Source organism: Bos javanicus, chromosome 29 (genome assembly GCF_032452875.1).
Source record: "Bos javanicus breed banteng chromosome 29, ARS-OSU_banteng_1.0, whole genome shotgun sequence".
Lineage (NCBI taxonomy): Eukaryota > Metazoa > Chordata > Mammalia > Artiodactyla > Bovidae > Bos > Bos javanicus.
The window spans coordinates 29,718,904-29,732,676 of record NC_083896.1 but is presented as its reverse complement, the minus strand read 5'-3'; the positions used below and the strand labels follow the sequence as shown (position 1 = coordinate 29,732,676).

Genomic DNA, 13,773 nt, shown 5'->3' with positions numbered 1-13,773 from the left:
ATGGGGTCGCTGAGGGTAGGACACGACTGGGCAACTTCACTTTCACTTTTCACTTTCATGCATTGGAGAAGGAAATGGCAACCCACTCCAGTATTCTTGCCTGGAGAATCCCAGGGACGGAGGAGCCTGGTGGGCTGCCATCTATGGAGTCGCACAGAGTTGGACACGACTGAAGCAACTTAGCCAGCAGCAGCCTGCTCACTGCGTTCAGTCCATTTGAATGCTTTTCAGGTTTAAGAATTGCATGTAACGACTCACTACGAACTGCTGGAAAGAAACATATTTAATGTAGCTTTGGGGGAGCCAGCCCCCTGCATGAACAACTCATTTGAGAAATCCTTGTGCATTGCAAGAGTTAAACAGATTTTAATCAAATAAATCAATAGCTTTCTACTCTTCTCTCTTCAATTCAGAAAACAGTAGTGCAGTTCTGGATATGTCATTAAATGGGGTTTGTCAGTTGCTTGGCTAGTTTAATGGGAAGGGATTGACATTAAATCTGCTCTGTTTACCATCAGTCTTGATAATTTGTAAGAGAGGACACTGATGAAATTCACAGATGAATGAACTGAGCGGTCCCATCAGGAAGGAACAAAAATTAACTTTAAGTGTCCTAGAGAGATTGGAAATGGGCAGGAAGTTGCCAAGTAAAAATCAACTTGGAAAAATGTATATAATCCATCTGGGGAAAAAAGTATGAGCTATACATGGCTGGTGGTCAAGAGGAGAAATATAACTATTGGGAATAGTGCTTTAGAAAACATAGATATTATAAATGACCTCCAAGTTTTTATGTAATGATCACCTTAAAAGTCTGGGTATTGTTGGGTTTGAAGGTACTCCTTCACCAACTTGAAACCTTCCACTGAATCAGATATACTCAGATAAACATAAGTGTGTAGAGATGAATATGAAAACATTCCATTATAATAGTAGATCTTTTAGGTGGAGGGGTTGGTTTACCCAATTGGTTTGTGAAATATGAAAACAACTGCTTATCTAAAGACAATTAGACTCTGCTCCAGCAGGTTAATTGGTTATGATTCAACCCATCTCCTATCCCTGACCACTCAGCTACTTCCAAACTAGCCATAAAACCAAAGGAAGGAAATACACAGAGCCCAAGATTTGGATTCTCTACCATCTATGGTAATCTCCCTGATTCTCTAAGAAAAATATTCAAAAAACTGTGTCTAATTTCTTTAATTGATTGGTACCTTCCTTTTGGGGGGAAGTGACTTATATTCTACTTTTGATATGGAGACCTGATCCTTTTGTCAAGGAGTCCTGTGGTTAGAGGAACCTGGTGGGCTATGGTCCATGCGACTGCAAAGAGTCGAACACAACTGAGCGACTAATACTCCCTTTAAATACATGTTGGGTGACTATAAATGACGGAATACATTACTGAACGTGGCAAGCTCGCTCACTCTCTCACACACACACAGTCTTACAAATAAAAGACCAACTCAGGGATCAAACCTGCAGCTCCTGCATTGCAGGCAGATTCTTTACCGTCTGAGCCACCAGGGAAGCCGGAGATGGCTGAGTGACTAACACCAACATGTATTGTCACCTGTTCTGTGACAGCCACGAATAAATTAATTCCCTAAAGGAAACTTCCACTGCATGGCTCAGGTCACTGCAGCCTGTAGCAAAGAGTGTATGGTGAGAACAGAGGACCTCCATGGCCCTAGAGGAATGTCATCAGGGTTCTGTTGCAGGGTAACTGATGACCTCCTCAAGATAAGGGCCAGGTCAGCCAAGTTACAGGCACAGTGGCAAGAGGAAACAGCAAGGGTGAGGTGAACATTAAAGCAAACCGCCACCAAGATGAGACGGTTTCAGGAGATATTCATGGAACACATTCATGAAAATAAGCATCACCATCCAAGAGGTTCGTGGGTAGTTAGTCCCTGCCCTCCAGGGATAATCAGAAGAGGAAACTTAAGGCAACATGTATACAATTATCTAATCACAGAAATTCTGTACATAATCATGCTTAACAAATATTCAACTATGTAATCAGAAATGGGATACTTCTCTGCAAAACATTCCAGAGGTGCTATGTAGTTTTGCTGGAATGTCCAAAATATGTTTAGTCAAATACTAATGCAACATATTCTTCTAAACAATGCTGAGCTACTATTCCAGTCTCTTATTTCTTAGTGTGTGCTATTCAGATGGCTGCTTCAAGAATATTTTATTTTTTATGACACTGTAATAGTCATTCTCCTATCTTCTCCTTTGGTCAAACAGCCCTCTCCTGTTTCCTGAAAGATACCTTAGTAATAAACTAACAGGTCCCAGACCACCTGAATTCTTGCAAAGCAGCACAAATCTTTGTATGTGGCAAGATGCATGGAGTTCTGATTACTCAGTGTTTTCAAACTTAGACAAAGTCATTTCATTGAGCTAGAGACAACCCATTGAAAACTGTCACTCCACCTTAAGCCAATAATAACTGCAACTGAAAGATTGAGAAGCCTAAGATAGATAAGAAAATACAAACTATTTTAATACAAAATAGTTTAATACAAAATACAAACTTTGTATCATTTAAACTGTGAGATGTGCATTGTAAGAGCATGTTAATAATGTCATAAATGTGCAGACATTTGCCCTTTTCTCTCTCTCTCACTACCTGTAGATTTGGGTCTCTTACATATATACAGGTACTATTTTTGTAGTAATCTGGTTGCTTTAGAAATTGTAATTAAAGCATCAGTAAATGCTTTAATTAAAGCATCAGTAAAAGAATTGTTTCACTTGTTACAAGCTTAATTACATTCAGAACAGGTATCGTGTTTCTTTTCTATAGACTATGTCCTCTGTGTTTATATCTTAGCACGTAACCCCCAGGTTAAAGCCATTTTCATGCTGACCCGTGCAGACATCCAAAAATGAACTAGAAGTAATGTGACTCAATTACTTATATTCGGCTTTCTACATCAGTGGTCCCCAGCGTTTTTGGCACCAAGGACTGGTTTCATGGAAGACAGTTTTCCCATGGCCCCAGGTGGGAGGTGGTTTTAGGATGATTCAAGTGCATGATGTTTGTTGTGCACTTCATTTCTCTTGCTATTACATCAGCTCCACTGCAGATTATCAGGCATTAGAACGCGGTGGTTGGAGGCCCTGCTCTACGTGGTTAATTACTGATAATTATGAATCAGGGTTCACTGTACTAGAATATTTTAAACCAGTTTGGTTTATCAGGTTGAAATTTGGGTAATCATCACTTTACCAGTCCAACTCACATGATGATTTTACTGTCAGCACCACCCTGATAATTGAGACTCAAAGTTTGGAATAAAAGTATGCACTGAAGTGGTTTTCTATATCACTTACCTGAAAGATAGATGCTAAAGAATATCCAATAGGAAATTGTACTTTTCTCCTGCTAAATATCTGTGATTTCTTTTAAAACATATGTATTTAGTTGTTAACTCCCAGCTCAGAAAACCAGATGACAGTATCAGCTCTCTAGATACTGTTCACAGTAATTGGCCCTGGCGCCTCTATCCTCACCATCCTTTGGTCCTGTGCCATCCGTGTCGTTCACCTTCGTTATCACAACAGTGCTGTATTTTTTTTCCCCACTATGAAGGAAACTAGTTTGTTCATTTGGAAAATGTGAAGCCTTGGCACTTGTTTTCATCAGTGAAGGCAGCATCAGAACCACATCTGCCATACTGTAACAGCTCTCAGGCTGGTAGCCAGTGTAGCGATCAAACATCTGTGAAATAAAATGTTCGCAAAAGTGCTCTACACTCAAACTGTTAGACTGCCCTTAGAGGTCCTTTCAAAATCTCATCCTTTGCTTTAAAGAAATGAGCAGGACAAAAAAGAAACGAAAGGGGGAGAAAAAGACAACAGAAGAATTGAAGGCATCTTATCTGGTGAGTCTTCATTATTTTGTGTTAACATTATGAAATTTCATTCCTGTTAGCTCTGTGAAAGCCAGTTATTAACTTACAGTATCTTGTTTTTTAGGGAACTGCCCTGGTGTTTCAAAATCTGGTGAGTATATTTTTTTCCTACACCTTAACTTTACTTCTTTAAATGAAAATGTCTCTTTCTGACCCGATCCTTTTTTTTTTTTTTTGTCTTTCAGGTTTCAGGTACCTTTGTATTACTTCCAGATTCCTGCAGAGAAATGGGACATTAAGCCAGAAGCTCATTTTGTTTGTTTTACATCATGATTGGGGATTTCATTAAGTGCCTGACTGTGCTGTGTCTCACTGACCTAAGAGCTTTCTCTGACACCAAGGACAGACATTGCCCATCCTCCAGAAGACTGACATTTAAGTCAGATAACTTTGAAGTCAACAGATAGAAAGAAAGCTAACCAACAGAGCCAATATGAACGAGGACAGAGATCATTTCTATTGTGGTACAAAAATCTTCAGGGGTAAGTATATGATTCATTCTGACTTTTAATCTATGTGTCTTAGTTTTCGGTGTGATCTATTATATGATATCTTGACCCGTTAGTTTAGTTGTTGCTCTTTGATAATAATTTTGCTTGCTTACAGAAAAGCTTATTTTAAAAGTGTGGTGTTCGATGTTTATTATGTATCCGTTCACCATTTTTGCTGAGGTCCTACGATATGCCATTTACTATGTGCTTGGCACTGGACATTGTGACCTCAACTGGAGTCTAACACGCATTAGTAGTGTTATTACTTCCTAGAACAGCAAAATATTTCAGAGCGTTTTAACTGCAGTTTCTTCTCCAGTGCTTTCTTATTTTCATCATGTAGTTTAATTCTATAAATATTTAAAATCTTTTAAGACAATACAGTTTCTGGTTTTTTGCAATGTTTCTTCACAAGTCCCAACATTATCTTTGTTGCTATTCTCTCCTTCCTTTTTTTCAGTTGATTTTTATCGGAGTGTAGGTGATTCACAATGCTGTGTTAGTTTTAGGTGTGTTAGTTTTAGGTGTACAGCAAAGTGAATCAGCTATACGTATACACATATCTGCTCCTTTTCAGATTCTTTTCCCTGGGTCACTGTAGAGCACTGAGTAGAGTTCCCTGTGCTATACAGTAGGTCCCTATCAGTTACCTATTTTATATATGATACTGTGTATATGTCCATCCCAGTCTCCCAGTTTCTCCCTCCCTCCCTGTCACTTTCCCCTTTGGTAACCATAAGCTTGTTTTCTACATCTGTGGGTCTGTTTCTCTTTTGCATGTAAGTTCATTGGTACCTTTTTTTTAGATCCCACATATAAGTAACATATGATATTTGTCTCTCTCTGACTTACTTCACTCATATGACAGTCTCTGTGTCCATCTGTGTTGCTGCACGTGACATCGTCTTGTTTCTTTTCATGGCTGAGTAATATTTCATTCTGTATATGAGCCTTTCTGTATGCTTCTTATGTCTCTTAAGCTTCTTTATATATTGTCCATCCTTTTGTGTCTTCAGTCTGAACACACTTCACGTTCACTAAACCTCTGGTCATCTGTGCTCAATTTCCACTTAACTCCATGAACTGAGCTCTTCATTTAGGTTATTCTATTTAGTTTAGAAATTCCAAATAATAATTATTGTTAGATGCTCAGTCTCTGTTAAAATTCTCCATCTTGTCACCTTTTTTCTTGAATATAATCATCCAGTTCTTTTAAAGTCATTGTCTTCTAATTCAATATGAGCATCACTTATTTTTCTTTTATTTCTGTCTTCGGAAATGCCTGGTAATTCTTTTTTATTGCATTCTGGACATTGCGTATAAAAACTCCTAGAGGCTCTGGAAGATGTTTTCTTCCCCCAGAAAGTATTTGCGTTTGCTTTTGGCAGGCAATTAGGAAAGGACCAGATCATTTTAACCCACTTAGAGACTGAGCTGATTTAATGCTGAGTTTCAGGTCTTTTTAAAAGCCTTGTCTCTTCCTGCTTCACTGTTATTTTCACCGTGTAACCCTTCAAGGGTCTCAGTTAAAAGCCTGGAGTGTTTACTGGGCCTTTTCTCTTTGGCAGACTCTGAACTCTTAATTTCTGTCTGCCCAGCCCCGTGAAAGTGCCAGAAGTTCTCCTCAGTTCCTCAGCCGCCACTGCGTGCTTGACGCCTCGGTGTTCCATCCTGCACTGAGCTGGGCAGATGCCTTGTGAGGACAAGTGCTGCTGAAATTCACATTTACCTTCCTTCTGGAATCTTAGCCGCTTAAGTGCTGGGTAGCTCTCTGATGACTCCAATAGATTTAAACGCCAATGTCTCCATCTTTTTTTTTTTTTTTTAGTTGCTCTTGGCAGGAGAGTTGTTCTGATATAAACTAATCAGTCATAGCCAGAAGCCAGAAATGTAATTTTTAAGAATTATTTTCAACAAATCATGGTAGTCATATAGATTCCCTTGACCAGAGATATTTCTGGTTTTTGGAAATCAGAATCTTTCTTCCTCTCTAATTATCATCTAATGTAATTTCCTCAATTATAAGACTCTTGAGTCTGAAAGAGCATGGAAGGATACACACTAGTCTCTAGTTGGAATGCAGAAAGCACCTTACTCTCATCAGCCATACAGCCCTAACCATCTCAAAGCTGAGTGCTCCCAGTGTCTTGTATCTTCTTACGTTATACTTACTACACTGTAGTATAACCATTTGTTTATTCACTCTCCTCTGCTAGACTGGGAGCTGGAACCTGTTGTATTTATATTTATATTTTCAGTGTCTACCACAGTTTCTGACATTTAGAAGGTATTCACATGTCACATGCTTTTAGAATAAAGGGTTCTTCTAAGTAAGTTTTTTTATACAGAGATATAATATTCAGTACATTCTCACTAGAAGTAATTTGAATACAAAAAGATTTTTCCAGGAGTTCCCAGGTGACCCAGTGATTAGGACTCCGCACTTTGCACTGTCGTGGCCCAGGATTCATTCCCTGGTCAGGGACCTAAGATCCTGTAAGCCACATGGCAGGGCCAGAAAAAGAAAAAAAAAACTTCCCCCTGACCTTGCCGCGCATCGTAGGTGAATACCCTGTTTAGACTCTGTAGTTTCTCATGAATTGAATACATTCAAGAGAGTTTTCAGATTCCCTGAGTATTGAGACAGCGGAAGAGACTCATGAAAAGATGATAACATGGACACTTTTAAATGGATGTCAAGAGGTCTGTGTTTACCTTTGTCGGCATCCCAGCATCCCAGGAAAAAGTTTAAGTTCAGAGTTGAATGAAATGTCCAGCAGACCCCTGAGGAATGCCTTGCTCTCCTAGAGTCATGGTCTGCTAGCCCAGTGCTTTGATTCTGACTCCAACACACTTTCTTCCATATCAGTCCTTCCTCTACTTTTTATTGCCTTAACAATTGCATCGGAATACAGATTTTCTTTGAATCAGGTGTGTGTTTTTTCTGATGGTGTTAAAGGTTAGGATTACAGTCATATTAGATTACACTGCAGTCACGTTTCTCTGTGCAGATGAATACCTAACAGACATACTTTGCTTTCATGCCAGATGACTGGTATCTGGATTCTACTAAGTGTACAGTCGATCTGTTTCTCTCTTTGAAATTAAAGTTGAACGTATTTAAATTAAGGATTTGGTTTACTGACAGATATCTTATTCTCTTTCAGGTTCCAAGGCTTCAAGCTTAGCATTTGTTATTTCTGGTAACTAGAACCAACAGAGATGCTGGTGACAGCTGTGTGGACTTCCCTTTCCTGATTTTATGTTCCAGAAACATACTATCCCATGTTAAAAGGCTGGAGGTCCAAAGAATTCTTACCTTTATTCCCTAACATGCCTAACTCGAGCACACTTGTGTATTTCCTACCTAACCTTCCCGACCAAAGTCACATAAAATGTCTTCACTTTTCTCACTCCTAATTTTATAAATAAAAAATATTTTTATTTTATATGTAACTACTTCTGGGTCTCCAGTCTCCAGTTTCTATTAATGATGGAATAGCTAATCATGCACAGGTAATAATGATGGAATCTGGGCAATCTGAAAGTATTGTAGAGTAACAAGAAACAGGCAGGAACTGAATACATCTAACCTTGAAAGACAATGGGTAACATTTGTCTGTGGGTTTTTGCCTGAGGACATTCTTCAATCTTGGATTAAGAACACAAACTGAAGGTGTTGAAAGATGGAGTTTGAGGTCAACAGAACAACCAGAAAATCAGAGGGAAAAATCCAGTTTAAAAAAAATGTTACATGTAAAAAATAGGAAAAAGTGATACTTACTCAAGGGAAGAAAGTTGTCAATAGAAACAGACCCTGTTACAAATATGCTCAAGGACTCAATGAACAACACACTGTGGCTTCACGTGGGGAACTTCATCTTAGAAATAGAACCTGTAAAGATCAAATGGAAGTTCCAAAGCCGAAAAGCATAAATAACTGGAATGGAGAATTTACCGTTTGGGCTTAATATCAGATTGAAGACAATAGAAGAAAGAGTCAATAAACTAAAAGATCAATAGAGATTATCCAATCTGAAGAACAGGAAGAAAAAATTAGAGAAAACATATTTTGGATGAAGACAGGAGACAAAAGTAGGGCAGAATTGAAGTGAATGTTTAGTACTAATAAATTCTGGCAATTAATTCTGCAAAGAAAAAAAAATTGAAAAATAAACAAAACTTGGATTTTGAATGTCTAGTTCTTATAGTGTGTCTTCCAAGAGTGAAAGGGAACATCGCTGGTTTCAAAACTGTATTTTTGTTGGCTTTCATAAGGTCATTTCTCTCATGTGGCCGTAAGTTTCTCAGCTTTCTGCCCTTTTCCTCTTTTTCTGCTTCACTCCTTCCCGCATGAATGGCCTTTTCCTTCTGTGTGCTATATTCAGGAGCTAGTTTATTATGAAAGACAACTTCTAACAGTGGACGGAGGCAAAGGGTGCATGTGATGCGTCAGCGTGTGCTGTTCCATTATTCACTGGTTTGCATTTTGATGCCTTCTCCTTTGTATTTCACTTTAATTTTTGAGATCTTGCTAATTCAAATCATAGTGAATCATTTAGTTAATTTTGAGCACCAGTCTTCCTTAAGAATCTGTGGATACAAAATACCAAATAATATTTCAAAGTAAGTGAATTTTAATTATTGACGCCTCTAGACACAATTCTGTCTGTTTTGGTTTACCCTTTGTAGGTGTTTCACCAAAACCAGCAGCACTTTCAGCAGCAGCCCCCTTCCTGTGGTCCCAGTGATAGCACCTTATCCTCAAGACGGTTTGGAAATGAAGCCCTTTGGTCATATGAAGATGCCTGTGTGTCTGGCTTCCACCGTCCCCGACTGCGTTCAGCCACCTGAGGAGGGCATCAAAGAGGATGAGACACCAACACCTGCTCAGCCGATTTGCTGTCAAGACAGTAGAGATGGGGCCAGTTCCGATTGTGTGGAAGATACAGCAGAGTTCCACAGAGGTACAGCAAGACATTGTAAATCTCAAGTTTCTAAATAGTCTTCAGTTAACTAAGAACTATATCAGGAGAGATGATGCTTTCAGAACGTTCTCTCTGTGATCCACTCATATTTCTTAGATTTTTGCGTGGGGGTATTGGATATGTCAATAAAAGTTGACTCTGTAAAGGATTCTTTGAAATTCTGGGGTGTTTGGGGATGTTCTTTTGTTGGCGTTTTTTAATTTTTTGACCGCACTGCACGGCATGTAGGATCTTAGTTCCCCAGCCAGGGATCAAACCTGTAGTCCCAATACAGGGAATCTTAATCACTGAATTGCCAGGGAAGTCCCTGAAATTCTGTGATACACATCCTTCATCTCTGATTGTTCATTCTATTCTATTCTGGAAAATAAATCCAAATAGGCTTTGATTCAGTTTTGTACCTGAACAGTAGACTTGCTAGAAGGGTGCATTTCGTGATCCTAGGCTTCTTTTCTCGTCTGAGTTGATTGTGGAGTTGTAGTAGTTCTTGACCATGGTTACTTGGGGGCTTTAAAGGGGTTTGCTGTAACCCTTAGATGAATCATGTCACTGTCCATGAGAGCTAAACTTTATTTTAAACCTCTGCCTCCCTCAGATTCAAACATAAACATAACTGGGCTCTAATTTTGCTCATGGTTCTTTCTTTATTGCTGAAGGTAGTGTTTTTAGACTGCTTTGATAAAAATCAGCCTTTCTCATTTCATAGTGCTTCCAAACCTTTGTTTTTCAGGAGACAGCTGTGTGCCTTCAGAAGCTGAGAACATTTTAAGTTGGAATCCTCTTGTTTTGCCACCTGTCTCGAAGGACTGTACTGAAAAGACACTGTGGTGTCCTCCTGGCACTCCTGTAGACAGTCCTCCAGGGGTCCTTCAGCAACCCCAGGAAACCTGAGGATGCGGCAGTGCTCCGTCACGTTCCCACTGCAAGCCAGCAACTGCACGAAACAGCCCTGGGAGTGGACTGTGTGAAGGACATTAGTTCAATTCAGAGAAAGAGCGTTATTTATTTTTTGTTGGTAGTGATGTCATATGAATGTATCTTAAAATGTGTGCCCTTTTATGTTATTTATGCCTTAAAAGTTTCCCTCCCTCTTCCTTCCTCCCCCTCGTCAGTAAACAACCTCGTTTGGCACAGTTTCAATCACCTGAGACCGTGTTGTCCAAGAGCCTCAGCGACAGTAAGAGCCCCTCCTGCAAGGATCCTACCTGTTGGCTGATTCAGCTAAGAGGGAATTGCACAGGCCATTTGGGAGTTTTCAGATGGAAAGCTTGTCTTTCACTATTGCATTATCAGACTGTCTGAGAACATTGGAAATCAACCACAGTTGTAACACCTGATGTTTATAATAGATGTCTTGTAAATTTGATGAGTGCCTTCCACGGAAGTGAGGGTTGACCTATAGGCTGCCTGCATGTGGGCACAGGTTATGTCCAGTTTTCTAGGCAGTAATCACAGTGTTGTGGACATGACGGAGGTTAAGCTGGTCTGGTTGGGTTGTTGTAGAAGGCAGAAAGGGAGCCAGGACCAGAGAGAAAAAGAATGCCTTCAAACCCAGTATCATTTAAAATCACACTTATTTATAACATGGTTACCATGGGGCTCTTTTTGACTGTTTCTAAGAGAAAAATAAGACTTTCAAATGGTGACTAGAAGAGAAAGATCCATATTTTAAGAAGAAAGGGAAGGTTCCAGGTGGATCATCTTGGCGGAAGCTCTCCTGTTAGTATAGGAAGTATCGTGGTGCAACACCCCCGAAAAATCCGTATTTTCTAAGTTCCAGCTTGGGCAATACCTGAAAGATGTGAGTGTCAGAAAAGAATCTGGAGGTTTGAAGTTTCCTGACATTTTTCCCGAATGTCGTCATTGTAACAGGCACCTATAGCTTTGATTGGCAGAGCTCGTAAATCACAGTTATTGCTGCCTCTGAGTGACAAGGACATTTGCAGCTGCCATTGAAAGGCTTTTCTTCTGCACGTCTGAAACAAAACAACACAGCACTCAGTGTATTTGATGGCTTGACTCGAGCTTTATGGATCACTGCCCTTTTTTGGACTGTGCATCCCTTTGGGGAAAAACAAAACAGTTCTCTTTATGGAGAGTCAAGCGATTCTAGCATAAGTGAAAATATTTTTACAGTTTCCCAACAATTGCAGTAAAATAGAGTAGAATACTGTATTAATCGACTTCCTGTGTAAATGCATCCATATTCCCTTACATACGTCTATATATTTTAGAAATAGAACCGCTAGTGGAATGTGCCGTGTGAGCTGGGTCACTATGCAAGGATTACTTGGAGTAGAATGTAGTGGATACAGTTTCATAGTCAGGTACCACGGATGCTCCAGAGTCAAATTCTCCATTTCAGACATCCACACCTATAGTGTACTGGATTTATTCTTCATTGTTGCCTATATGCACTTAGCTTTGGAGGGAGTTAGCTGCATCCTTTACTTCTGTGGCCAGCAAAGGACAAAGTCCTAGCACACGGAATATGAAAACATACCCTGTGTCTGCCAGTCAGGTTATAGTGCTACACTCACAAAGGGAGTTTCAGAAAACTGGGGGGTAAGTGTTTGTAAGCAGTCATTTTGATTCAGGAAACAGAGGTGTATTAGCGTGAGCCTTAGGTCATAAACTGCTTTTAAAGATTGAGTTTGAATATGGGATTTGTCCACTAGGAAGAGAAAAATGACTTTAATTGTAGGGCAATCTCGTTGTGGACTGCTTTATTTATATTATTAGTAACGCTGTTTTAAGTGTTATCCCTTTAATTGTATTTTATTTATAAAAAATGCTTTTATATATTGAGATATATAAATATAAATATAAATATATATAATTGCCTTCATGTTTAGGAGTTATGAGTGCTCTCTAACTATGAGTTGTTCTGAACTTTTATGCTCTGCACATTTACCCAGAACAGTCCTACCTAATGTTACTTGCCAGGAAGTCAGAGGACAGGACAGCATGGGCGATGGCTCTAACATTTGTGGAGTTACTGTTATGTACCAGACTGCTGGTGCTTGCTACTACTATCTCAAATCTTCCTGTTAAGACACAGCTACTAAGTAGGTGATAAAGTCCCCAGATCACACGGGTGAGCCACAGAGCCTGAATCTGAACTTATCTGGAGCGGGAATCTGAGCTCCTGCTTTTCCAGACTGCTTTCCAAAACCATTGCGGTTCACTCTGCTGATGGAACCCGTTCTGTAAGCCCCCGGTCCTCCCCGCCGCAGAATTCCTCCAATGCTCTAGCTCCACAACTAGAGAGGCTGTCCCTGTGCCCCGCGGGCAGAGCTCTGAGCTTATTACCTGGTCTCCCCCCGAGCCCTCCTTACTCCCCGTGACCCCCCTCCCTTCCTACCACCCCTTCCCCGGAAATTTGACCTTCTCTCAGCGTGACAGTGATCCTGTAATCCATCAGACCTCTTCACATCCCTTCTCCTCTTAGAACTCTGTGAGTCTTTGTTTTAGCATCAAACTCCCCCTTCTGCTATATCATTTCTCTAGCTCCTTTTCTCCCCCCTTCTTTTGGTTATGCACTGATCCTCTGATGATGGGCGCTGTACAGAATGTAAGTGAAATGGCAATGTTTTAAACCTTTTGAAGTGGTCTTTAAAAACAAAAGGCATTTCTTTCTGAGTTTTGTTTTTGTCAAAAGAGTCTGCGAAGACAGATACAGATTACTGAGCTGATCGTGACGCAAGTCTCATTCCAGCTACAGGACGGCCAGGAAGTCAGCCTTCTAACTGGATTTCACCTGTCTTGCTCTCTCCTAAAGCAGTGATTTTCAGATGCATGTTTTTGTATCATATTGAAAAGTATGTTTTATTTTCCTTAAAGTTGTAATATTATGTTTGAAATTGTATATATTTTAAATGATGTAGCTTTGACAGGTTTTATTTGGTTGATATGATTTTCTATTAAAAGAGAATGCTGCTTTCATGTAGAGTAGCTCATGAAGATGCAGTTCTCTGATGCTCCCTGTCTGTGTGAAGCTGCTTATAGCTTGTGGTGGAGATGGGTGCATGTCTTTGAAATATTTTGGACGTGTCCTTCCTTAAAAACCTCCTCTGTGCAACTTAGAGTCAAGTGAATTAATCCTTTCTGATCTGACTGCAGAGATCCAACCCTGAAGAAAAAGGATCCAGGACAAATACATTATGTGTGGCTGGGAAAATATCTGCAGCAAGGAGCTCTGTCAAAGCAGATACATCCCCTTAGGGGGCTTAGCATTTCTTCAGAAGGAAATGGGGGCAGAGGAGAGTGAGAAAGAGGGATCCCTTCTCAGACCTTGTCTATTTTTACCGTTAACCCCAGAAATTTAGTCTTAAGAAGCAGCTTAGCTTTACTGCCCTAAAA

General features: G+C 39.9%; 1 protein-coding gene across 6 annotated transcripts in view; it reads left to right on the top strand.

Annotated features, from left to right (window-relative positions):
* Nucleotides 1-13,390, top strand: part of CDON (cell adhesion associated, oncogene regulated) — a 99,323-nt gene extending 85,933 nt beyond the window's left edge. For 4 of the 6 annotated variants that reach the window (XM_061406367.1, XM_061406365.1, XM_061406366.1 and 1 more), the window contains 2 exons: nucleotides 9,116-9,390; nucleotides 10,142-13,390. In XM_061406367.1, coding sequence (XP_061262351.1) covers nucleotides 9,116-9,390; nucleotides 10,142-10,302 — 436 coding nt within the window. In that variant the 3' untranslated portion in view covers nucleotides 10,303-13,390. Of the gene's footprint in view, nucleotides 1-3,831; nucleotides 3,903-3,996; nucleotides 4,024-4,117; nucleotides 7,884-9,115; nucleotides 9,391-10,141 lie in introns of those variants that run through there. The other 2 variants (XR_009734536.1, XM_061406370.1) reach the window with 2 other exon arrangements.
* The last annotated feature ends 383 nt before the right edge of the window (nucleotides 13,391-13,773 follow it).